This window comes from Mirounga angustirostris, unplaced genomic scaffold (genome assembly GCF_029215605.1).
Source record: "Mirounga angustirostris isolate CCGP_5_RB_7025 unplaced genomic scaffold, mMirAng1.0.hap1 SCAF_1, whole genome shotgun sequence".
Classification (NCBI taxonomy): domain Eukaryota; kingdom Metazoa; phylum Chordata; class Mammalia; order Carnivora; family Phocidae; genus Mirounga; species Mirounga angustirostris.
In genome coordinates this window covers 91,503,101-91,530,173 of record NW_026991709.1, presented here as the reverse complement: position 1 = coordinate 91,530,173, position 27,073 = coordinate 91,503,101, and the positions used below count along the sequence as shown (strand labels likewise).

General features: G+C 33.9%; 1 protein-coding gene across 6 annotated transcripts in view; it reads left to right on the top strand.

Annotated features, from left to right (window-relative positions):
- ECT2 (epithelial cell transforming 2) overlaps positions 1-27,073 on the top strand; it is a 61,141-nt gene that overhangs the window by 17,960 nt on the left and 16,108 nt on the right. For 5 of the 6 annotated variants that reach the window (XM_045903371.3, XM_045903370.3, XM_045903369.3 and 2 more), the window contains 9 exons: positions 176-312; positions 6,397-6,516; positions 10,387-10,455; positions 12,457-12,567; positions 13,219-13,315; positions 15,111-15,192; positions 21,682-21,760; positions 22,137-22,256; positions 25,442-25,580. In XM_045903371.3, the coding sequence (XP_045759327.1) occupies positions 176-312; positions 6,397-6,516; positions 10,387-10,455; positions 12,457-12,567; positions 13,219-13,315; positions 15,111-15,192; positions 21,682-21,760; positions 22,137-22,256; positions 25,442-25,580 (954 nt within the window). The remainder of the gene's footprint in view (positions 1-175; positions 313-6,396; positions 6,517-10,386; positions 10,456-12,456; positions 12,568-13,218; positions 13,316-15,110; positions 15,193-21,681; positions 21,761-22,136; positions 22,257-25,441; positions 25,581-27,073) is intronic. The other variant, XM_064585255.1, reaches the window with a different exon arrangement.

Here is a 27,073-nt window from a genome sequence, read left to right as displayed (position 1 = left end):
CCATTGATACTTTTGACCATTATTTTTTTCTGGCCTTATCCTATGAGGAAATTTTACTTTAATGAAAATCTAAATGGGTATATTTCTCAGAGTGGATATCCTTCCCCTTTTTTTGTTGTTAAATCTGTACAATGTCTGGTTTTTCATTAAATCTTTCTTCCTTTTTACCTTTTAGAAACACCAAAGTCTTGTACTAAGTCTTCTAAAAATTCTACTCCGGTTCCTTCGAAGCAGTCAGCCAGGTGGCAAGTTGCAAAAGAACTTTATCAAACTGAAAGTAATTATGTAAATATATTGGCCACAATTATTCAGGTAAAAGTTTGTTGCAAAATGATCCCTGTTCCAGTGTTCCTAGCTAAAAATTCTAAGAGATACTGTTTCTTATAAGAAAATTATATAAGCATAGAATTTGAACATACATATTAAAAATGAAAATATATGACAAAAAACTGCTATTAGGGAAATGCCATACTGTAATAGTAGCTTTTATTCTTACAGAAATAGCACCTTCTTTATAGTGACTAAAAAAGAGAAGGATCCTTAGTAGATGATTTTAGAGGGGACCAAGTTTTATTTGATACGGAACTTTGCAGGTTCTCTGTCACGATACTGCATTTATATTTATATGTGGATATGGTAGGTAACTTTTTCTGAAAGTGTGCATTCTAGGAGTCATTGCTTTATTTAGTACTGTATATATGTGAAAAGCCACAGCAATGAAGCATAACAATATGGATGTAATTTTTTTGGTAATCCTCTCATGTGTCAAGTTTCTTAAAGTATGCAGTGGTTAGTCATAAATGTTAACTCATTGCTTATCGTTAAAATGTACTGTGAAGTTATTGCTGGAGAAAAAGAATTCTAATTGATCCTTATAGGATGAGATTGAAGAAGATACTAAGAATAAACTGAAATTTGAAGTTCTGAAAGACAGTATTTAGGACACTATTTTGGCATCTGCAGAAAGAGGGAATAGATTTGTTTTAGGTAATGAAGGAGATTGTCAGGAAAAAAAAGTTGATACCATCACGCTTGTCTTTGAATAGAAAAATAATAAGGAGTTTCTGATTGGGGTTAATTTTTAACTGACCTCTATTTGAATTCTTAATATAACTCATTAGTGTTCAATATAATAGCCTTTAGTTGCTTGTGCCATTGATAAAATGCATGGATAAGAAATGGAAAGACTTCTTTCCTGGTATTCATGGAGAGTTTATTCTTCACGGTTAATTTGTTTAGCAGTAGTCAAGGGTTTATGAGGCCCTCTGCTGTATTAAACTTTACTTGTTTTAACTCAGCTTTGCTCTTCCTCAAGGGAAATCATTCTAGATGAGTTTCTTGTTGAAGTTTTTATAGTCAGCCAAAATGTAGTCGAGTAGCAGAAAATCCCCTTGGCATATACTGTTCATGTACTTTGGTAGCATTTATTACCCAGAAATGTAAATCCTTTCAGGCCATGGTAAATGCACTGGAGTTTCAGAATTTTAATTTGCATATCAATTAATCTCACTAAAATGCCTTTTAAAAAAAGCCCTTAGAATTATTAGACTGTAGATAGTCTCATACCACTATGCTTATTTTAAATTCACCTGAGATTTTATTTAAAAGATTGTGGTCAAAATTCATAATGATGTTCCCTTCAGCTTTATTTTAGGACTGATGTTTTCCTTTCCTTTTTTTGAAATTGGATTTGGAGAAACTTAATTTAGCCCCCAAATTAAATGAATATCCAGAAGCTTCTTTATTTCATGTAATATGTGAGTGCCTGTTAATATAAATTATTGTGCCAAGTGTTAAAGAGGATTCCTGTTTTAGAGGAGCTTAGACTGGAAGAGGAGATAAAACATGCATACCTAATTATAATACCAAATGGAAGGTTATGAGCATCATGAGGGAGGTTTAGATAAGGTATTTGGAGATTTGTGAGGTGAGAGTTTTACTCTTCCAGCTTAGGGAAGGTGTTGGGCTGGAAGTTTCAATGGATTGAACATTGGAAAGAGTATCATAAAGAATACATAAATTGAAGTTAATTTTATTTATTTTTAAAGATTTATTTATATATTTTAGAAAGAGTGTGCATGGTGCACATGCAAAGGGAGGGGCAGAGGGAGAGGGAGAAAATCTCAATCAGACCCTGTGCTGAGCCCAATAGGGCTCCATCCCACGACCCTGAGACCATGAGGTGAGCTGAAACCAAGAGTTGGATGCTTAACCAGTTGAGCTACCCAGGCACCCCTGAAGTGAATTTTAAAGTATGAGTATGATTAGTACATGCAAAGAATATGGGTAGGAAGTGTACTTGAGATTGTGCAAACAGTACAGACAATTAAAGATGTATATCGTTCAAGGTATTATGACTAGTCTAGGGGCGTTAGAGTTTAGGGTGATTAAGGGGACTTAGAGTAGGGGGTGGGGTTTGGATATAGGGAGATTTGAGGTAAGGCTGTCTATGCCAGACCAGAGAAGGCCTTTGTATAGTATGTTAGGTCATCTGTAATCTAGAGAAGAATTTTTGATGGGAAGGGGAAGATGATATCTGACTTGGATTTTAGAAAGATAACTTGGTTCACTTTGAAGGAAGTATTGGAGAAGGGAAATTGTGGAGGCGAGACCAATTTGAAGGTTATTTCAGCAGTCTTGGTTAGAGATTTTGAGGACCTGAACTTCTTAGGATAAAATCAGTGAAAATGAAAACAGGATAAATTTGAGAAATGTTGGAAAGGTAGAATCAGAAGTTTTTGGCTATCTAATTTTATATAGCCAAACACAGGAGAACTGCTTTTGGATAGTTTAACATGTCTTAAGACTATTGGGAGTTTTTTAATGAACCTTGATGTATTTTGGTTGTCTGAATATGTTGGTCAAGGATTTTTAATAAATGTTGACTAGATAAGGGAATGTTTATAAATGACTACAAATATCTTTGAAACCTCTATTTTGTTTTTTCCCCCCGAATCCTAATCCTTTCCCTTCCTTCAGAAGTTAATTATCATTTGGAATTTTGTGCTTATCATTACCCTTACAGTTTTATCATATATGTGTAGGTGCACAAACTATATAAATGTAACCATGTTTCTTTTCTTCTTTCTTACTTCGGTATTTTTAGTTGTTTTTAGCAGGTAGGGTTCATCATAATTGAAGAAATGGAAGGCCTGAAAAAATATATTTAATTATAATATATATCTATATGTACATATAAATATTTTGGATAAATAAACTTACAGAATTGTAGTTCTTAAAAATAGTAGCAATTCATAATCTTCATGTAGTTCCTTACTATTTATAATGTATTTTCCTTTTATCTTTATCTTTTTTGTTGTTTTTTGTTTTGTTTTGTTTTTTACTTCATCTTCTCCCCTTTGCGCTATTGGCATTCATTTTACTTCCACATATATTAAGACCCCAACAATACATTATTATTTTTAGTTTGAATAGTCAATTAGCTTTTTAAAGTTTTACTTTTTAAATTATCATACAGTGAAATTGACTTTCTTTGTACAGTTCTATGAACTTTAACACATGCAAAAATTTGTATAGCCTCTGTTACAATCAGAATACAGATCATTTCCATACCCCCAAAAACTCCTGGTACTTCCTATTCCTTTATAAGTCACACCCTTTCCTCATTGCAACTCCTGGTAACCACTGATTTCTTCTTCATCACTATAATTTTGTCTTTTTAAAAAAAAATTTGTCTTTTTTGAGAATGTCCTATGAATGGGATCATAGTTAATATAACCTGTTGTGGCTAGCATTTTTTAGCCTTTGAGGTTCTTCTAACTTGTTGTCTGTATGCATAGTTTGATCCTTTTTATTGCTGAATAGTATACCACTGTATGGATGTACCACAGTTTTATCTGATGATCTTTAAAGGACATTTGGGTTATTTCCAGTTCGGGTGATTATAAAAAGAGCTATTATCAACATTTGTGTACAGGTTTTATGTGAACATAAATTTTCATTGCTCTTGAGTAAACACCCAGAAGTGGAATTGTTTAATCATATGGTAAGTAATATTTAACTTTATAAGAAACTGTAAAACCCTTTTCCAGAGGGGTTATACAATTTTGCATTTCCACCAGCAATGTGTAAGAGTTCTGGTTGCTTACATCCCAACCAGTTTTGGTATTATCAGTACGTTTTATTTTAGCCATACAGATAAGTATGTAATGGTATCTTATGGCCTTAATTTTCATTTCTGTAATGATAAATGATGTTGAACATCTATTCTTTTGTTGTTGAAATAACTGCTCAAGATTTTGCCCATTTTTAATTGACTTGTTTCCTTCCTGAGTTTTGAGAATTCTTTATATATTTTGAATACTAGTCCTTTGTCAGATATGTGATTTGCAAATATTTTTTTCCTAGTCTTTAGCATGTCTTTTTTTCTTAATTAACATATAATGTATTATTTGTTTCAGGGGTACAGGTCTGTGATTCATCAGTCTTACACAATTCACAGTGCTCACCATAGCACATACCCTCCCCATTGTCCATTACCAGCCACCCCATCCCTCCCACCCCCCTCCACTCCAGCAACCCTCAGTTTGTTTCCTGAGATTAAGAGCCTCTTATGGTTTGTCTCCCTCTCTGGTTTCGTCTTGTTTCATTTTTCCCTCCCTTCCCCTACGATCCTCTGTCTTGTTTCTCAAATTCCTCATATCAGTGAGATCATATGATACTTATCTTTCTCTGATTGACTTATTTCGCTTAGCATAATACCCTCTATTTCCATCCACGTTGTTGCAAATGACAAGATTTCATTTTTTTGATGGCTACATAGTATTCCATTGTGTATATATATATATACCACATCTTCTTTATCCATTCATCTGTTGATGGACATCTAGGCTCTTTCCATAGTTTGGCTATTGTGGACATTTTTAGCATGTCTTTTTATTCTAGGTCGAAAACTTTTAAATTTTGATGAAGTCAAATTATCAGTTTTTTTCTTTATAGTTCATGCTTTTGCTTTCATATTTAAAAGCTCTAACCTAAGCTTAAATTACAAGATTTTCTCATGTTTTCTTTTAAATGTTTCATGGTTTTAGGTTTTTTGCTTAGGTCTGTGATCCATTTTTAGTTTATTTTTTTGCCTAGGGCAAATGGTGTTTTAGTACCATTTGTTGAATGACTAGCCTTCCACCATTGGATCTGTCAAAAATTACTTGGTCATCTTTGTGTGTGTTGGTTTGTGGACGTTTTTCTATTCTATTAATCTTGTATGTTTTTCCATTCACCAATATCACAGTCATGAATACTGCAGCTTTATACTAAGGTGTTCTTTGCCTTTACATATAAATTTGTAGAATTAGGTTTTCTTTATCTACAAAAAGTTCTGGAATTTTGATAGACATTGGGTTAAATCCATAAATCAATTTGGGGAAGAATGGACATTTCTTACTGTGTTGAATCTTTTGATCCATGTCTTCATTTATTTAGTTCTTTGACTTCTTTCATTAGCTTTCTATAATTTCCAGCATCATGTACATATTTTATTATATTTATACTAATTTTAATTTTTTATTGTAAGTGAACTGCTTTTTGAATTTTGGTTTCCATTTGTACATTATTGGTATATAGGAATGTGATTGTGTGTGTTGAGAGAGAGGGAGAGAGAACATGCACATCTCTATGCTGACCTGTGACCTTGCTGAACTCATTTATTAGTTCTAGGTTTTCTCCTTTTATTTTTTTAGATTGATACAAGCAGCAATATAGACATAAACATGTCTTCTAGTTTGAAATCCAGCCCCTTTCTATTAAACCAAGTTTCTACACTACTATGTCAAGACATTTAATACTTATCTTAAGTGTATGTCTGGAAATAACTGATTGCTTATTGTCTTCCTTAGTAACCTGAATAGAAAGTAGAAATTACTCTTGTATTCTAACAATTTTAATGATTTGTAGAACTGTGTGATAAACTTTTATTAGATTCTAACAACATTTTATTATAAGAGTATGTATGCACACACAGATGTATAAATAAATAGGATAAAATAGAAAATGTTATAAGAAAAAAGGTCTCAAATTTAGGGAGAAGTATTTTTTTAATTACTTTTTTCCATCAACATCTCCTCTCTTTTTTTTTAAGATTTTATTTGCGAGAGAGAGCAAGAGAGCGTGCACGCACAAGTGGGGTGGGGGGTGGAGGGAGAGGAGAGGCAGAGGGAGAAGCAGACTCCCGGCTGAGTAGGGAGCCTGATAAGGGGCTTGATCCCAGGACCCTGGGATCATGACCTGAGCCGAAGGCAGACCCTTAACTGACCGAGCTACCCAGGCACCCCTCAACATCTCCTCTGTTATCACTGTCTATATGTTCACTTTTTTTTTTCCTTTTCCCACAATCTATCTAAACTAGTCTTTTTTTTTTTTTTTTTTTTAACCTTTTAGTTATTTCAAGTACCATTGGAAGAGGAAGGACAACGTGGTGGGCCTATCCTTGCACCAGAAGAGATTAAGACTATTTTTGGTAGTATCCCTGATATCTTTGATGTGCACACAAAGATAAAGGTAAATTTTATATGTTAGGTTGGTAGTAATTCTTTCTGGATTATGTTTATATAATGCTTTTTTCAGGTACTATTGATTGGCTCAATGAGTTTTGTACCTAAAACTTACTCCCTTATTTATTCCTTTGAATCATTTATGTCCCTTTGCTACAGTGCCTTATTAATATTTGTTGTTTGCCTGTTTTTTATTTTATTTTTTTTTTATTAATCCTGAAAATAAGGAATTAAGCCTTCTCATGTCTTTTCTATAGAGACATGTGGTTGCTAGTGCTAATTTTCTTATTTTCTTACTGTTCCTCTCAGGTTGTATGTTTTGTTTTGCTTTGGATTGTTTGGAAAAACTGAAGCTGAAAGAGACTTAGAGACCATTTTGTTCATTTCTCTATTTCTGGTCAGATAAATACAAAAACGATATAAGACAATGCTATCTTTTTAATGATTTTTCCTTTCATGAAGGGTTTGTGATTTACAGGTATTAGTCTCTCATAGTTAAGTAATTTGGGGGCAGGTTTACCTGAACTCTTAAAAGTTGTTAAGCTTTATTTCCTCTTATTTTTCCTATGAGATGCTTGAGTAAACTGATCAGTTTTCTCCTCAGAACACCTTGTATTAATGTTTAGTCCATATTCCAATAAAAAGATCAATCTGAATTATTGAATGTTTTCAAACAAGTACATTAAGTTACTTTTGATTTTACTGCACATTATAAACAAAAATATAAATAATCTATAAGTTAATAAAAATGCAATTTATCAAACATATTTTGCACTTTATCAAAATCCACAATCATATTTCAGTTATTTCTAGATCTAAAGGGAACTCTGAAGGAATCTTTATTTTCTTAAAAAGCTAATAAAGTTTCAGCCTAGTTTATCCTTGTTTCCAGTTAGGTTTCTGAATACTTGAAAAGTATTCTTGGTATATTTTTTCTTTCATAGGAAACACTGAGAGGCATAAAGGTAGAGTGGGAAGGCAAGTAGGTTTTCAGCTTGATGTTCTACCGCTAATTTGTGAATCAGTTTGAATATGTGTCAGTCATTTAGCTGGTCTGGGTGTGCAAGTACTCTTCTAATATAAAATGCTATACTTGTTATGTGTACAGGATCATAATCTCAATTGAGAAAATCATGTTCTCTGATTTACTGGAGCTTTGGAAGTGATTGTCACTCTTTAGTTTTCTCATGTGTAACATAATTCTTTAAGCTTTTTCTAGAAAGTAGTATTAACAGTAGTTCTACTACTAGTTTTTTTAGCTGATTTCAGGTTTGTCACACATTTAAAAATTTCAGAGCATGTGGGGCTCTGGGGTGGCTCAGTCAGTGAAGCATCCGACTCAGTTTTGGCTCAGGTCATGATCTCGGGGTCATGAGATCGAGTTCCACATTAGGCTCCGTGCTCAGAGCAGAGTCTGCTTGAGATTCTCTGGCTCTCCCTCTGCTCCTCTCTTCCCCTCACTGCTTGCACAATCTCCCTCTCTCTCTAAAAGAAATAAATAAAATCTTTAAAAAAAAAAAAAAGTTTTCAAAGCCTGTGTTCTTTTACCACGAAACCAATACATGTTGTCAAACATTTGTAAAATCAGGAGTAAAGAAGAATAGAAAATACCCATAATTTGGGACGCCTAGGTGGATCAGTCAGTTAAGTGTCTGCCTTTGGCTCAGGTCATGATCCCAGGGTCCTGGGATTGAGTCCTGTATCGGGCTTCTTGCTCAGCGGGGAGCCTGCTTCTCCCTCTGCCTCTGCTGCTGCTCCTGCTTGTGCTCTCTCTGACGAATAAATAAATAAATAAATCTTAAAAAAAAGAAAGAAAAGAAAATACCCATAATCTCATCACCCAAATTAAAAAAATTTTTGTATTTTCTTATTTTTTTATACATAGCAATTTTTTGGTTTTTGGCTTTTTTAAGATTTTTTTTTTTTTTTTAAGATTTTATTCATTTGAGACACAGAGAGAGAGAGCATGAGGAGGGGCAGAGGCAGAGGCAGAGGGAGAAGCAGGCTCCCCGCTTAGCCAGGAGCCAGATGTGGGGCTCGATCCCAGGACCCTGGGATCATGACCTGAGCCGAAGGCAGACGCTTAACCATCTGAGCCACCCGGGCGCCCCAAGATTTTATTTTTAAGTAATCTGTACACCCAATGTGGAGCTCGAACTTAAAACCCCGAGATCAAGAGTTGCACGCTCCATTGACTGAGCCAGCCAGGTGCCCCTCATTGTGGCCTTGATACACATTTCCTTAATGATAAATGATGTTGAGCATCTTTTCACATGCTTATTAGTCATTTTTATATTTGGTAAAATGTGTGTTTAGTTCTGTCACTCATTTTTTGACTGGCTTGTTTGTCATCTTACTGAGTTGCAAGTATTCTCTATAAATGCTAGATACAAGTCCTTTGTTAGCTATGTGTTTTGTACATATTTTCTATCAGGCTATTGTTGGTTGTCTTTTCATTTTTTTAATGGTGTCTTTTGAAATACCGAAGTTTTTAATTTTGATGAAGTCCAGTTTATCCATTTTTTCTTTTATGTACTGTGATTTTGCTTTCATGTCTAAGAAATTTTGCCTAACTTAAGGTTTTAAAGATTATGTTTTCTTCTAAAAGTTGTATTGTTTTAGCTCTATAGTTAGGTCTGTAATCCATTTTGAATTAATTTTTGGGTAAAGTGAGGGTTCATCTTTTTGCATGTGGATATCCAATCTAATTTTAAAAATTATATTAATACATTTAAAACAAAAATAACTCATTATGTGGGTAGCATAAATAACATAATCCTTATGGAGAATAACTAATTTCCAAAGCAGAAATAGTGAGAAGAGTGACACTGTTTTACATTTTTTCTGTCTGGTTTAAGAGAAGACTCTCATATCTGCTTCTGAATTCAGTCTGTTGCAGTATCTCACACATCATGTAGTCTGTGGGAAACTCTACTGTATGATTTGAGAGAGTTAGAGTGGAAAAATCAAATAGAGCTTTAGTATTGTAATGAAAATAGCTTTAATCTCATGAATCCCACTAAAAAGATGTCCTGGGGGGCCTGTCGCTGACACTTGGAGAACTTTTGGTTATAAGAGCTTATTGATTAATTTCTACTTTAAAGTCACTTTTAGAATTTCAGTTAGGGAATGTATCATTTCTTGGCATCTCATTTTATCATCTGATTTGTGTTTTATTATCTTATAATGCTTTTACATGTCTTAATTTTTTATAAATATTTCATATTTTAGGATGATGATAGTAAAGTTTTATAGATCAGGAATATGCAAACTATAGTTGATGGACCAAATCCAGTCAGTTTTGGACTTTCGTAGTTATGCTTGTTTTGGTAAAGAAAGGTTTATTGAAACACAGCCACATTCAGTTGCTTATGAATTGTCTGGCTGCTTCCACAGTACAAGGACTTGTATTTGTACTTGTAACAGAAACCATATGGTCTGCAAGGTTTAAAATATTTACCGTCTGGCCCTTTAAGTAAAATTTGCTGACCTGTTAGAGATTACAGTTTCAAATAGCTGATGTTAAATAAGATGCTTTAGCAGCAAGATCGAAAGTAGTTTTCTGTAATTAATAATGACAATCAGCTTTATAGTTAATAGGAAAAGATGTTGAGCTGTCATATCAATTTGGAAAGTTAGGCTTAGTCTTACTGACTTGATACTCTTTATATTTTCTTAATTATTTTTCAAAGGATATTTTCCTTCTAGTCAAAAAGTTAATTCCTTGTTAAGGAGAAAGAATGTGTTATATTAATTGTTTTGCACATCAAATGAAGATACTTTGTAAGGTGCTTCTTTCAAATATTTCAAAAATATTGAAAGATGTTTAAGGGACTGTCAAGTTCAAGCTTAAATGTTTCATTTTGTGCTCTTTTAGGATGATCTTGAAGACCTTATTGTTAATTGGGATGAGAGCAAAAGCATTGGTGACATCTTTCTTAAATATGTAAGTATTTTATTTCTTTTTTAGGATTTCAGGCTAAAGCATCATCTCATTAAGTACTCGCAGGGAATGACAGTTACTTGTTTAAATGTGAGAGCTTTCAAAACTTTGACATAGTTGTGTTTGTAAAATTATTGGAAGTGTTCTTCTGAAATATATTTGCTATATATAAGTTAACACTTTCTTGAAACCCCAAGGTCATTGTTAGGAACACTAATTGTCATACTGTGCTGTAATCATTTTATATATATCAAGTTATTTGCCTGTCACAGATTGATTTTTTTTTTTTTTAAGATTTTTATTTATTTATTTGACAGAGAGATAGAGAGCACAAGTAGGCAGAGGGAGAGGGAGAAGCAGGCTCTCCACTGTGCAGGGAGCCAGACGCGGGGCTCGATCCCAGGACCCCAGGATCATGACCTGAGCTGAAGGCAGCCGCTTAACTGACTGAGCCACTCAGGCGCCCCCACAGATTGATTCTTTAAAAAAATTTTCTGTAATTGAGTTGATATCATTTTTTTGCTGTCATTGTGTTTCCTCTGCATAAAAGCTTCTAATGAACTTTTTTTTTTTTTTTTTTTTTTACTAGGGTAGGAACCACATAACTTAATTTTATCAAATAAAGTAAATTCATTTTGAAAGAGGTGCTGTGAATAGGGTTTATAAGTGGCTATCAGTCTCTTTGAATATAATTTATAGGTTTCAGTTCCTTGAGTTCTGGCACATACACTTTTCTGAAACCTTCTCCTAACTTCCATCCTTACCATGTAGTCTTACATGTTTTTTTTCTGGTTGGTTGAGAATTCCAAATATGCACATTATTGTCACATACCTTTTTCTCTTCTTTTTTTTGTCACATCTTTTTTTTTTTTTTTTTTTAGTTTCAGAGGTAGAATTTAGTGATTCGTCAGTTGCGTACAACATCCAGTGCTCATTACTTCCAGGGTCCTTTTTTTTTTTTTAAGATTGATTTATTTATTTATTAGAGAGAGAGAGCATGAGAGGTGGGAAGGGCAGAGGGAGAAGCAGACTCCCTGCCGAGCAGGGAGCCCGATGTGGGACTCGATCCCGGGATTCTAGGATCATGAGCTGAGCCGAAGGCAGTCGCTTAACCAACTGAGCCACCCAGGTGCCTTCAGGCATCCTTCTTAATGCCCATTACCCAGTTACCCTATCCTCCCACCCTCTCCCCTCCAGCAACCCTCAGTTTGTTTCCTAGAGTTAAGAGTCTCTTATGGTTTGCCTCCCTCTCTGTTTTCATCTCATTTTATTTTTTCTTCCCTTCCCCTATGTTGATCTGTTTTGTTTCTTAAATTCCACATGTGAGTGAAATCATTTGGTATCTTTCCCTGATTGACTCTTCCACTTAGCATAATACCATATTGTGGTTCCATCCATGTCGTTGCAAATGGCAAGATTTCATTCTTTTTGATAGCTGAGTAATATTTCATTGTATGTATGTGTGTGTACCACATCTTCTTTATACATTCATCCCTCAATGGACATCTGGGCTCTTTCCATATTTTGGCTATTGTGTCACATATCTTTTTGATACCTGTTAGTGTCCTCAGTTAGCCAAGACATTTTCCCTTTTTTTGTTGTTGCGTTTTTGAGTAATATAATTGATCTTTTAAATGGTGGTTTGGATTCATCAATAAATAATAGCATGTTCTTGGGTACTAATTACTATATTCTGAACTTACAGAAGTTTTTAAACTTTGTCATGTTTATGTCAATACGATAAGCATTAGTATACTTTCGATTCTGAGTCTTTGCTTTTCAAGTTTTAGGCTATATGTACCAGTTGATGCATTTTGGTTAGCAATTAACTCATTAATGAGAAATTCATAAAATTTCTATATTTAACTTGAGAAGAAACTTATTTTAAATTTCTCTTTTGCATCCAGTATGTCAGATTTTGACTATTTATTATTTGGCTTTAAATTTCATTATCTAAGGGTAACATGTATAACAAATTAATGTGTTTTTTCTTCTTCTTCCTAGTCAAAAGATTTGGTAAAAACCTACCCTCCCTTTGTAAACTTCTTTGAAATGAGCAAGGAAACAATTGTTAAATGTGAAAAACAGAAACCAAGATTTCATGCTTTTCTGAAGGTAACATGCGTTTCTTTCAAATAAAAAATCTGAGGATAATTTCTGAAGGAGTTCATTTAAATTATGCTTTTAGTAAAAATCTATCCATGTAAGAATACCTTAATGTTTAACCTGTTAACTTTAGCCAGACCTGAGAGTGGCAGTGATATTTGGCTTCAGAAGATTTAGATAGCAGAGGCCATGAGGGAGCTGAGTGAGTGAAAATGTTGTCTGTAGGTACTCATATTTTTTAAAGTTATACATGTTTTAGTTCTCAAACATTTGTCAGTGTGATCTGGTTTTGCCTTTAAGGATTTTTTTTTTTCTTTACCAGTGCTTTATTTTGTTTATTCAATGGTATCAGCATACTTAATACCTCAAAAACTGTTTTTTCTTGTGAATGGTGTAGACTCAAGAGAAATTTAAGATGGAATTTATAGGAGTGTGCAGAGAAACTCACTTTGTGTTTAAGATGCTAATCCTTGAGTGGCCAGGAGGTCATTTCAGGTCCTGGAAGATTATTTAACCACAGTAATCTTCCAGAGAACAACTGCCACCCCATCTCTTCTATTAGTTCTTTTCAGGGCACTAGTGATAAGGTGTACTCTAATAAATGTAAGGCATTTAATCTTTGCAGAAAACCTTTTTTATTGTTAAATTAATTCCTTTCAGATAAACCAAGCTAAACCAGAATGTGGACGGCAAAGCCTTGTTGAACTTCTCATTCGACCGGTACAGAGGTTACCCAGTGTTGCGTTACTTTTAAATGGTACTTGTCTGATCTGTTTTCAGACTACTTTGGATGTTTTTTTATGGAATTGTTTTGCTCTAAAAATTTTGAAATTCTTTTCATTTTCATAGTTTTCTTAGATTTCAGCATTAAAGTTTATGTTTTACATAGAAAATACCTTTATGGATAATCTTAAAATCACAGGTACTACAATAATTAAGTCTCCTAAAATGCTTTATTTGTTATCGTATCAATTACATTGACTGATATTTTAGTTTTTGTTTCTCTACCAAAAGCCTTACATTTATTTCATGGTGTGTCATTAAGTCAAAATCAATTTATATCCATGTAAACAAAATTCACCCACAAAAATCACAAGATGAGAGATGATTCATGTCTCAAGTTATTTAGTCCTTCTCTGAATCTTTATAAAATCTGTATACTTGATCTAATGCTTACTTTCTTTCTTAGATTGTGCAGAACACTCTTGAAGCCTGAATCCATTTATTCTGGAGCTTAAAGAGAGTTAATTTTATTTTTTTACAGTTAATTTTTATGAATAAATTTTGCCTCTAGCAAAAGAAAAGCATATGTATATGCCCTTACATTTAGCTGCCTGAAGTAGTGAATATTTTTAGGACAGGGTCAGTTTTTATATTTTTTAAAATTAAGTATGAAAACTAAATTACAGACAGGAATAAGTCTGTAATAAAGCATTTTGTTCCCCAAACCTTAAGCACATTATTATGGATAGCAGCAGATAAAGAGGCTAATTTTGTGACTGTTTAATCTATTTTTCTCTTTAAAATATTTTGGGTAATGTATGAGTTGTAGTAATTTAAAAAATTGATCATTTTTGTTGTTTTTAAGGTCATCTAATGTAGGTTAAAATAGCTAGTTTATAAGATGATTTCCCCCATCTTTAAAAGCTGTCCTGTTTTTTTTAGATTATAAGGAGACTGCATGAACAAAGCAGTGTGATTTAACTTTATAAAGCTTTTTTTTGGATTATTTACTTCATTATTTTTATTAAGTATATTTAGAAATCCATCAAATAGTTTCTAAGCCTTTCTCTTATGAGATCGGGTGGGCATGGTACTAGGGAACCATCAGATGGAACATGGCATAGGGAGCTTAACCTCTATAGGAGTCAAAGTGTCAGCGTGTCATGAACCTCTAAGTTAAACAAAACCTGCTTTCAAGGTTACCGAATGCTCTCTGTTATTGAGCCATGGGCCCCAACATGAAATACAACATATAATGACTTCTCGCTAATTGAGGATTGTGTGTTTTCATTCAGCACTATGGAGAGAGCCTGAGGAACCTAAGTGTCCCCAAGCTTTACTAAAAGGGAATTGAGATAGCAGTGTAAGAAAATCTGTACATATTCTGAGAATTTAGTCAGTAAAATTGTGGAAACCTTAACAAATGTGTAAGAAGAGAGCTCCTAAGAGAACATGGAAAAACTTTTTTTGAAGTAAAGCTTAGATAATATCTTTAAAAAATTAATCAGCCTATATCAAAATGGACAACATTTTATTTATTTATTTTTAAAGATTTTATTTATTTATTTGAGAGAGAGAGAGAGAGCATGAGCAGGGGGAGAGGCAGAGGGAGAGGGATAAGCAGACAGATCGCCGCTGAGCTCCCTGACGTGGGGCGCTATCCCAGGACCCTGAGATCATGACCAGAACCGAAGTCAGACACTTAACCAACTGAGCCACCCAGGTGCTCCAAGATGGACAGTATTTTGAAGTCAGATAAAAAAAAACTACTATTTTTTTTTTTACTACTGTTTTTCTAATCATGGAAAAAAACCATTTTATCATAACAGATCTTAAGAAGCATACAGCTGAAGAAAATCCTGACAAAAGCACTCTAGAAAAAGCTATTGGATCACTAAAGGAAGTAATGACGTAAGTGTATTATTTCAATTTCTTATTGTTTTCTAGATTAAAATTGAAGTGTAGAACAATTAGAATCATAAATGAAGAAAAAATATCAATAGCATATTTTTATAAAGTGTTATCTAAATTATTTTTCTAATAATGTAGTTACACATTAAAATGAGAGAAGTATTGTAAGAATACATTGATTAATCAAAAACATTTATTTCTTAAGGTATTAAACTATTATGCATAGAAAGTAACATTGATTGAGAAATTTGGTGATGTTATAAATGTACTTCTGGACATGTTCTTCATATACCTCCAGGCATAGCGTGTTCTTGTCTTCATTTAAACTACGCAAATGTAACTCAGAAAGTTGACTGTGGTGAAATAAAAAGAAAAGATTTATAATACTTCTTTCACTTTTACTTTTGACTTTTTGTTTCTTACCTTGAATTTAATGGAGTATAAATTGGTAGGGTTGGTTGGAAATGTATTAAAGTATAAACTCTGTGGAATTGACTTGGGTGATTGATTGTTAAACTTAGGCTAATTACTGTAGGTCTAACTTGGAGATGTAGCTCTAATCAGAAATCATCTTTTTAAAATTTAAATTCAATTAATTAACATATAGTGTATTAGTTTCAGAGGTAGAGTTCAGTGATTCATCAGTCTTATAAAGTATAACACCCAGTGCTCATTACATCACATGCCCTCCTTAATGCCCAGTTACCCCCCACCTCCCTCCCCTCCAGCAACCCTTAGTTTGTTTCCTATGATTAAGAGTCTCTTATGGGGCGCCTGGGTGGCTCAGATGGTTAAGCGTCTGCCTTCGGCTCAGGTCATGATCTCAGGGTCCTGGGATCGAGTCCCGCATCGGGCTCCCTGCTCCTTGGGAGCCTGCTTCTCCCTCTGCCTCTCTCTCTTTCTCTCTCTTTCTCTCTCTGTCTCTCTCTGTCTCTCATGAATAAATAAATAAAATTAAAAAAAAAAAAAAAGAGTCTCTTATGGTTTGCCTCCCTCTCTATTTTCATCTCATTTTAGTTTTTCTCTCCCTTCCCTCCCCTGTGCTCTATTTTGTTTCTTAAATTCCACATATGAGTGAAATCATATGATAATTGTCTTTCTCTGATTGACTTATTTCACTTAGCATAATACCCTCTAATTCCATCCATGTCATTGCAAATGGCAAGATTTCATTTTTTTGATGGCTGAGTAATATTCCATTGTGTGTGTGTGTGTGTGTGTGTGTGTATACCACATCTTTTTAGGGGTCATGAGTTCAAGCCCCACGTTGGGTATAGAGATTATTTAAAAATAAATAAGTAAATAAACTTAAATGATCTTTCTTTTATTTATTTATTTTTATTTTTTACATTTTAATTTTTTTTTTTAAAGATTTTATTTATTTATTTGAGATAGAGCGAGTGAGAGCACAAGCAGGGGGAACAACAAAGGGAGAGGAAGAAGCAGGCTCCCCACCGAGCAGGGAGCCGGATGTGGGGCTCCATCCCAGGATCATGACCTGAGCCAAAGGCAGATGCTTAACCGACTGAGCCAGCCAGGCACCCCAGAAATGATCTTTTTTGATTATTATAATCAGAAATGAAAACTGTTGCTATTGTTTTGCCTCATGGAGGGTGAGGGCACTTTAACTCTTTGGACTTTATGTCATCAACATGTTTAATAGATCTAGTTAAATGATTTCTGAGATTTCCTGAGGTGCTTCTATATGAAACAGAGTTTCTTAAAATACTTAGCTCTAGAGAGAGGGTCCAGCAGTAGAATAATGTTCAAATTAGCGAATAACAGCTTCTGTTTTTGCTTATGTATATTTTATATGTCGATCAGCCAGGCTTCATGCTTTTGCTTTGTTATTTTAGGGCCAGGATAATAGTTTTTTTCAACACTTCATGGTTTAACATACTCTGCACATAATTTACCTTGATCCTTTCAGCAAACTGAAGTAGACAGTCAGCGTTAACTTAATCTTCACAAAAGAGAAAGCTGAAAGGTTATTACTTGCCCAATTTACTTGTTTGGTGTGTAGAGTACTTCACCAGTATTATTTTGATGGTAGCCTATAGTGTTTGTTATTTATATATAATATGTTTTATAAACAAAGATTATAGAGTAACCTAAGTAGGGAATAGTCATTTGACCTGTTATCTCCCCTTAGAATATATCAGTTGGCTGCTTTGGGGATAATGAGCCATACTGATAAGACAGATGATTAAAGATTTCTTTCTTTTTCAACATTATTTAAGCTTTCTGAGAATTTAAGAATCTTTCTAATATATCCTTATCCTAAATGCTGTGCTCATAATAGGTTTTCAGTAAATGTTGAGTTATAGGAGCTGCTATTTTAATGTTGAATTGTGATGCTGACTTATAAACCTAATAGAGTTTGGCCACATCTGAGTTCTTGAGATTTTTGAATATTTAGCTTAGGTTTTAAATGCTTATTATGGTTGATTGAAACAACTATAATTTTTCAGGTAAAGGAAATAAAAGAGATAGTGCTTCAGGTAAAGGAAATAAAAGAGATAGTGCCAATTAACTAGTCCTTGCCATTTAAGCAAACGAAAACTCCCTAAAATTAGATTCTTACAACTTAGTTACACATGCTTAGATTATTTATTGTTTTTAATTTTTATTTATTTTTGAGAGTGAGAGAGAGAGCATGCACAAGTGGGGGGGAAGGGCAGAGGGAAAAGCAGACTCACTGCTAATCAGGGAGCCCGATGCAGACTCGATCCCAGGACCCTGGGATCATGACCTGAGCTGAAGGCAAACGCTTAACCGACTGCGCCACCCAGGCACCCACACATGCTTAGTTTATACAGATTAATTTGTTACAGATCTATGCTCTAGTAGCTTTACTATGTATGTGTTTTTTATTTTTGTTTTTTAAACTATATTATGTTTCAAATGTAGTTTGATTAATTTTGGTATATATACACTCCCATGAAACCATCATTAACTACCATCAAGGTAAGGGACATTTCTGTCACCTCCAAAAGTTTACTCATGCCTTTTGGTAATCCCTTTTCCTGCCTCTCCCAAGTCCTGCTCATGCCAGGGTAACAACTGCTATTGTTTTTGTCAGTATAATTTGCATTTTCTAGGATTTTATCTAAATAGATAGTGACATATATTATTCTTTTGTCAGTCTTCTTTCACTCAGCATGATTATTTTGAGATTAGTCCTCACTGTTGCTCTTATCAGTAGTGCATTGCTTATTGTTGTTTTCCATTGTATGGATGTACCACAACTGATGTATCATTCATGTGTTGGTGAACATTTTGATTGTTTCCCTGTCTCTGACTATTACAAATAAAGCTGGTCTGAACATTTGTGAACAAGTCTTTGTATGAATATATGCTCTCCATTCTCTTGGATAAATACTTAGTGGTAGGAATGGCTAGGTCATGTAGTAGGTGTAAGTATAATTTTTAAAAAATTGCCAAATTGTTTCCAAAATAGTTGTGCTATTTCACATTCCTACGAACAGTATATGGTGAATTTCAGTGGTTCTCTGTCCTTACTAACTCTCGGATGGTTATTTTAATTTGTGAAATTTTAATAGATGTGTATATCTATTGATATCTCATTATAGTTTTGACTTGTTTCCTTTAATGACAAATGATGTTGAGCATTTTTTCATGTGCTAATTGCTGGGGCCAGAAGCTCCACCACAATGTTAAACAGAAGTGGTGAGAGTGAGCATCCTGTTCTTGTCCTGTTACTGATTTTAGGGGGAAAGCATTCAGTTTTTCACTATTGAGTATGATGGTAGCTTTGGGACTTTTATAGATTCCCTTTATTAGATTGAGGAAGTCCTTATTTATTTCTAGTTTGTTGAGTGTTTTTATCATGAAAGGGCTTTGGATTTTGTCAAATGCTTTTTCTCTATTTAAGTGATCATGTAGTATTTGTCCCTTATTCTATTGGTGTGGTGTATTACATTTATTGATTTTTGGTTGTTTACTCAAGCTTGTATTTCCTGGGATAAGATCTTGCTTGGTTATGGTGCACAATCTTTCTTATGTGTTGCTGGATTTGGTTTGCTAGTATTTTGTTGAGGGTTTTGGTGTCTATATTCATAAGGGATATGGTCTACAATTTTCTAGTGATGTCTTCTGGCTTTGGTATCAGGCTAATATTGGTTTTATAGACTACTTTGGAAAGTGTTTCCTTCTCCTGTTTTTTGGAAGAACTTGGGGAGAATTGGTACTAATTCTTTAGGTGTTTGGTAGAATTCATCAGTGAAGTCATTTGGGTTTTAAAAATTACTAATTGAATTTATTGTTAGGGATCTATTAAGACTTTTTATTTCTTCTTGAGTCAGTTTCTATAGTTTGTGTCTTTGTAGGAATTTGTCCATTACATCTAAGCTATCTCATTTGTTGGCATGTAGTTGTCCATAGTGTTCTCATAATCCCTTTTATTTCTGTAAGGTTGGTAGTGATGTCCCATCTTTTATTCCTGATTTTAGTAATTTGTGTCTTCTTTTTTTTTCTTGGCCAGCCTAGCTAAAGGAGTGTCAATATTGTCAATCTTTCCAAAGAGCCAAATAATTTTGTTGAATTTTCTGTTATTTTTTGTATTCTCTCTTTCAGTAATTTCTATTCTATGATTTCTTTCTTTCTGCTTGCTTTAGATTTACTTTTTCTCCCCCTGGTGTCTTAAATCAATAATCTTAAATCAGTAACTCACATGTTTAGGTTATTGATTTGAAATTGTTTTTTATTATATGTGCATTTATAGCTAAAAATTTATAGGTACTGCTTTAGTTGTATACTATAAATTTTGTATGTTGTGTTTTTTTTTTCCCTAAGTATTTTCTAATTTCCTTATGATTTCTTCTTGACCCATTGGTAATTTAGGAGTGTGTTGTTTAATTCCCACATACTTGTGAATTTCCAAAGTTTCCTTTTGTTATTTCTAATTTTACCCCATTGTTGTGGGAGGAGATACTTCGTATTATTTCAATCCTTTCAGAATTTTTGAGGCTTATTTTATGGCCTAACCTGGAAAATGGTCCATATACACTTGAGAAGAATGTGTGTTTTATTGTTGTTGGGTAGAGTATTTCTTTCATTTAACTTTCAGCCTATTTATGTCTTTGAATCTAAAGTGTGTCCTTATAGACAGCATTAAGTTGGGCTTGCCTTATTTGTCTCCTGTCTCAGGAATTGACTTCCCAGTGTCTTGACAACCCTTCTTTCTTTTCTTTTCTTTCCTTTCCTTTCCTTTTTCTTTTTTCTTTTTTCTCTTTTCTCTTTTCTTTTCTTTTTTTTTCTTTTCTCTTTTCTTTCTTTCTTTCTTTCTTTCTTTCTTTCTTTCTTTCTTTCTTTCTTTCTTTCTTTCTTTCTTTCTTCTTTCTTTCTTTCTTTCTTTCTTTCTTTCTTTCTTTCTTTCTTTCTTTCTTCTTTCTTTCTTTCTTTCTTTCTTTCTTTCTTTCTTCTTTCTTTCTTTCATTCTTTCCTTCTTTCTCTTTCTTTCTTTCCTTCTTTCTCTTTCTTTCCTTCCTTCCTTCCTTCTTTCCTTCCTTCCTTCCTTCCTTCCTTCCTTCCTTCCCTCCCTCCCTCCTTCCCTCCCTCCCTCCCTCCCTCCCTCCCCTGTTCTTGGGGGTGGGTACGGGAGTAGGGTTGTGGCTGGGGCACAAGGGGAGAGAGAGAATCCCAAACAGACTCCACACCCAGCACAGAGTGGAGCCAGGCTTGATCTCATGACCCTGAGATCATGACCTAAGGCACAATCAAGAGTTGGACGCTTAACTAACTGAGCCACCCAGGCGCCCCAACCCTGTTTCTTTTTTTTTTTTATAATAAGTTTTTTTTCTTTTTCTTTCTTTTTTGAAGATTTTATTTATTTATTTGACAGAGACACAATGAGAGAGGGAATACAAGCAGAGGGAGTGGGAGAGGGAGAAGCAGGCTTCCCGCTGAGCAGGGAGCCCAATACGGGGCTCGATCCCAGGACCCTGGGATCATGACCTGAGCCGAAGGCAGACACTTAATGACTGAGCCACCCAGGCGCCCCCCAACCCTGTTTCTTTATATCTTGACAGTTTTTTAGTTGTTTCAGGAAGAAGGTGTATCCTTTCCTTCTTCATCTTGTATGGAAGCAGTAGTCTTCGTTTTTGTTTCAATAAAATGATTAGCATATGACTTGGGAATGACCTACATAAAACCTTAAATGAACTTACATTTAGAACTGTTAACCTGAAGTTTGTATCGGTTTACTGTATTTTAGGAAGTATATAGTGAGTATAGTAAAAAAATAATAAGAAAGAAGATAGTAAAACAATTTTCCGAAGGATTCTATGAAATTTTTTTTTAATATAATAGGCTACTTTTAGGAAGTATTTTAACTGATTCAGTTGTCAAAATTAAGATAGACTCACATGGAAGATCTTTTTTTGTGACACGAGATATCTTTGTATGCAGTTTTCATATTTTACTGTTTTAAAAGTTGAAGTTTTAAAACTAAACTTATTAATTTTTCAGCCATATTAATGAAGATAAGAGAAAAACGGAAGCCCAAAAGCAAATTTTTGATGTTGTTTATGAAGTAGATGGATGCCCAGTAAGTATTCATTTTTGATGATTGTCAATTTATTTTCTTTCTTATTATTTAGATTCTATAGTTTTAATATAAACAGAATCTTGGCAGCATCTTCTTTTTCTTTCTTTTTTTTTTTTTTTTTTTAAGATTTATTTATTCTGGAGGGTGGGGAGGGGCAGAGGGAGAGGGAGAGAAAGAATCTCAGACAGACTCCCCACTGAGCACAGAGCCCAACACAGGGCTTGATCCCTGATATAATGACCTGAGCCAAAATCAAGAGCCAGATGCTTAAACAATTGAGCCACCCAGGCACCCCGGCACCATTTTCTTTTAAATGATAACTTTAAAAAGATTACTACCAAGTGATCTCATTTACTAATATTTTCAATCTATCCAGGCTAATCTTTTGTCTTCTCACCGAAGCTTAGTCCAACGAGTTGAAACAGTTTCTCTAGGTGAACACCCCTGTGACAGAGGAGAGCAAGTAACTCTCTTTCTCTTCAATGACTGCCTGGAGGTAAATTTGTACTTAATGTATATAATAACACTGCTGATTTGTGTAACTTGCCTGAATATTTAAAGCCAAGCTTTGACTGAAGTATAATATACAAGTTAAAGTAAACTTAATCACTTTTGAGACCACTTGTTGGTTTAATATTAATAGAATGCTTTTAAGAGAAGGCTTAATACTAAGAAGTATGATAAATTTTCATGACTTAAAATCCAAGTCAAAATGAAAATTTAGTTTATTTTCATGCTAATAAATGCTTAGGTCAAGAATTTTAGGAACTTCCTGTTTCTATGTATGTTTGTTCAAGATCCACAAAATAATCTGAAATTTAAGTAGATTTTTCAAGCAAAGAGGGAGCCAGTATTTTGTTGAAGAGTAGGATAACTTGATTATTTACTACTATGAATTATGATCCCCTGATTTTTGCTTAAAACAGCAGGTTTTAGGGTGAGTGAATGGTTAGTATATCAGATGGGGTACGATTATAATTTAAAATTCTCATCTACTAAATCATTTCCCCCATACTCTGTGGGCAAATTGAATCATCTTTGTGTGCTTTTCCAAATCTTAATAGTGTATTTTTAAACAACAGTCTAAGGGGAGATATAAAGATGTGTATTTTCCTTTATCTCAGAAAAAAAAAAACCCTGTGTATTTTGATAAAACAAATATTAGTCGGAAGACTCTTGACATTTCTGTTATTAGGTAACTTGCTTTTGCTTTCATTGAAGTGATTTGATGGGTTTCCTTTTGCTTTAAAGTCTGTACCTCTTTTATCCTTTTCTTTTTTTTTTTTTTTAAAGATTTTATTTATTTATTTGACAGAGAGAGACACAGTGAGAGAGGGAACACAAGCAGGGGAAGTGAGAGAGGGAGAAGCAGGCTTCCCGCGGAGCAGGGAGCCCGATGCGGGGCTCGATCCCAGGACCCCGGGATCATGACCTGAGCCAAAGGCAGACGCTTAACGACTGAGCCACCCAGGCGCCCTCTTTTATCCTTTTCTACTTCTCTTGAAGTGCTGCCCTCATATATATATTATTATTTAAAGTATAAAATACAAAGGAATTTTAGAGAACCAACCATGTGCAGTTACAGGTGTAATAAAATCTCACCAAAACTTGATTTGTGTTAAATGCAGAGTTTTGTTGTAGTGAGGTTAATAAAAAATGGTCTTTTTATTGGTCAGTAATGTCACAAAAGACAATGAAAATACTACACTAATTGAAGGTACCCTGAACTGAAAAAGTCATAAAAAATCATGAGGCAGATAATTTTGAACTACTTGTCACCCCCAAAAGGAGAATTTCAGCCTGCATTACTTTGGAGAACAGGGGCTAGGTGAAGTCAATTTCCAGTGGGGTTTTACTGTACATAGTTGCTCAGTACTTCCATTTATTTGCTTCTCTTAAAAGCCTTTTTTAGGTTTTTCCTCTTGAAGTGCCCAGGTCAACTGACTCCATTGTCTGTACCTCTTTGCTAATGTATTCTGGATTTTATCCTCATAATCCTGAGAGAGTTGTGGCTTACTTTAAATTTTTGATCATACATCTTCAAATTCCATGAAGTTTTCTATAACTGCCTCATTGACTTACCTGCCTCTTTAATTCCTGTCATTGGTTATTTCCTGTAGCTTCTGAGTCCCATTATGTGATACTCCGATTCCGCATTTCTTTTACTTTCTTAAATCCACTGACTTTTTGTTCTAGTTTATCTTAGCTCCCTATCTTAGAATCATATTAACTGAAACTGCTCTATCGCCAACATTCAGTTTGGACTTCAAGATTTATAATCCTAAACTTTTATTCTTTAGCTTGTTAAAAAAAAAAAAAAAATCCTTAGCAAATTTGGAGTGAAGAATATGGTAAAAGTTAGAAACATTTAAAGTGGATAAAATCTATATTGACTTCTCTTAAATTTGACAGTTGATGTTTTACTGAAGCTAAACTAATTGAGGATTTACAGACATATATTCCTTTTTGTATTTTATCTGTGTTTTGAGTTTTTACCTTGATGTGCTAGCATTTGTGTCATCAGTATTGGTACTTGTTATTGTTTTTCCTTTTTAAAAATGAACTTTAAAATTATTTGCTTAGCCAAATTGATTTAAAAGTATATTTATATTTATAGTGGAAATTATTTAAAGAAAGTCTTTATTGCTTATTTTAACTATATTAATGTAAATTAATTTAATATTTGATATGTAACATAGATCTGTATCATATTTCTGCTTCAGTGTGAATATGATATTGACTGCCTTTTGATCTTTTCTGATTAGCCAACACAGGGTAGTGCATTTTTAGCCATACTGTATCATTCATCATGATGACCAATCTCAATTCATTAAGTAAATTATCCTAAGTCATTTTGTGTTAATGTCTTTCAAGTTGATGATTATGACCTCAAAAAAGACATTCTTTTAAAAAGGCATAATAGTACACTAGGCTTTCATGGAAATGAAAATAATAAATTTAAGAACCTTACAAAATTCACAGAATTATAGTACATTATGAATCATAAGGTCCTTTCTGATTTTGCTCCTGTCTTCCCCAGAGTTACTTTACCTATCTTTTCCTCTTACGGGAGTTCGGGGTTTAAGTAAAGTTACATCTTAACACTGTAGCTTGAGTTTATAATTTGTATCATTTGCATAATGTATTGTTTAGTTAGTTCTTTACCCTGCCTCTTTCTGAATGGCATGTAAATATCACGAGAGCCAGAATCATTTCTGTGTTACTTACTTTTTTGTCCTCAATGCCTTGTACAGGATCTGAGATCATTGTGAATTCTGCTCTTAAACTGAAACCAATTACCTTTTGAACCCAAGACTGAGATCTCAGAGCAACTATTCCCCTTCCTAAGATCAAGGTTTTTTGTTGAAGATTCCTCTGTCCTTCAATGCTATTCCTTGTCAAAGTGCTTCTGAGTTCTTTCACACCTTTGGGACCTTTTCAATAGATCTTGTCCCTTTGCTGTTTTCCTGACTTTTAGGCTCTTTTCATATATACATCAGCATTTCTGCTACACAATTACATGCATGTATGAATTTGTCACATGGTAACTCTGCTTCTTATCACATAGTAATTCTGGAATGACTAATAGTCAAATGAATCACATGTAGATTTATGTGATTAATATCATTTTTAAGCATTTGGTCTTTAATTGTTTTCATTCATATTTTTTTCTGTAATCAGATAGCAAGAAAACGACACAAGGTTATTGGCACTTTTAGGAGTCCTCCTGGCCATACCCGACCCCCAGCTTCTCTTAAGCATATTCATCTAATGCCTCTTTCTCAGATAAAGAAGGTACTGGACATAAGAGAAACAGAAGGTATGCTCACTGGATAAACTTGGCTAAATGAAAATAGTTTACATTCATTGTAAGTTTGATTCACTCCCTTTTTTTTTTTTAAACTGGTAAATTATCTTTTTATTTTTATTTATTTTTAAAGATTTATTTATTTGAGCGAGAGCATGTGTGCACACTTGAGCAGGGGGAGGGGCAAAGGGAGAGGGAGAGAGACAATCTCAAGCAGACTCCCCACTGAGCATGGAGCCTGACACGGGGCTTGATCTCACAACTCTGAGATCATGACCTTAGCTGAAATCAAGAGTTGGACGCTTAACCAACTGAGCCACCCAGGTACCCCTAAACTGGTAAATTATCTTTAAATACAGTTGGTTAGTTTGGTAAAGTAATTTTTCTTATATTTCTATCCCAACTCTTCTCTAGGAACCTACTTGATATCTTATTTTTCTCAATGAAAATACTATCTCAACTTGTGGGATATCTTCATCCCTTAAGGGACAAAGAGCTTTTAAATGGTTATATGTCAAGATAGTGCAGTAACCTAGCCTCTTACCCTTACAAAACTTACTTTTATTCCTTCAGAATCCAAAAGAAATCAGTCTGTTACCTGTGCTCTGCATCTTATTCCTTCCCTGTTGGCAATGGCTGGATTGCTAGGAATATGTTTAGGATATGACCAGGAAAGAAGTACATGAATAAATGTACCTAAAGTAACTATGGTAAAATTATCATGGGACAAATGTTTATTAAGGAGAGTTTACTCAACCTTGATAGTGTTACGGAGGGTTCTCTGAAGGCCTGCAATTACCAAAAGTTTATACCTACCAAAACCAGTATCATCTGTTAATTGGCATGTGTGTGCATGGCCATATTTTAGATGTTAGACATAATGTTTTTACAGTGTAAGCTGGTTCCATTACTGATCCTACCGTCTAATGATGGAAGACTTTGAGTTCATGAGAAACAAAGAAAACTTGAACAGCAGCTTTTATTGCTGTCTTTATTTGGTTGTCAGATTCTGGATTTATTAAGGCTTACAATAGTGCATATATTTAAATCATCTCCATATTTTTGGATTGGAATTATAGATTATAATTACTGTTTAAAATAGGTTCTGTTTTAGCAGTTTGGTCCAAAAACATTTTGTAACAGTTTTGATATTTGGATATTTTATTTCTTTGCACTTGATTTAAGTTATCAAACTAATCTTATAATATTTTAATTTAAAACTTAAATTCTGGAATTCTAAGAAATGATATAATCTAATTCAAAAAAACTGTCTCATAGAAAATATTAGATTTCATAGAAAATACTACTTAATGTCAGTAAATTATCTTTGTTGGTTTCTCACATGGTACTTACTATTATAATTCTTTCCAGTGTTTCAATGTAATACGTGATGTTCTTTGTTCAGTTAAAAATAGAGGGATGGGAAGGATGGAGAAGAGATAATTTTATTGGAATTTTGTTGCTCTGAGGAAACTAAACTTGAGTAAATCTATCATTTTCCAAGG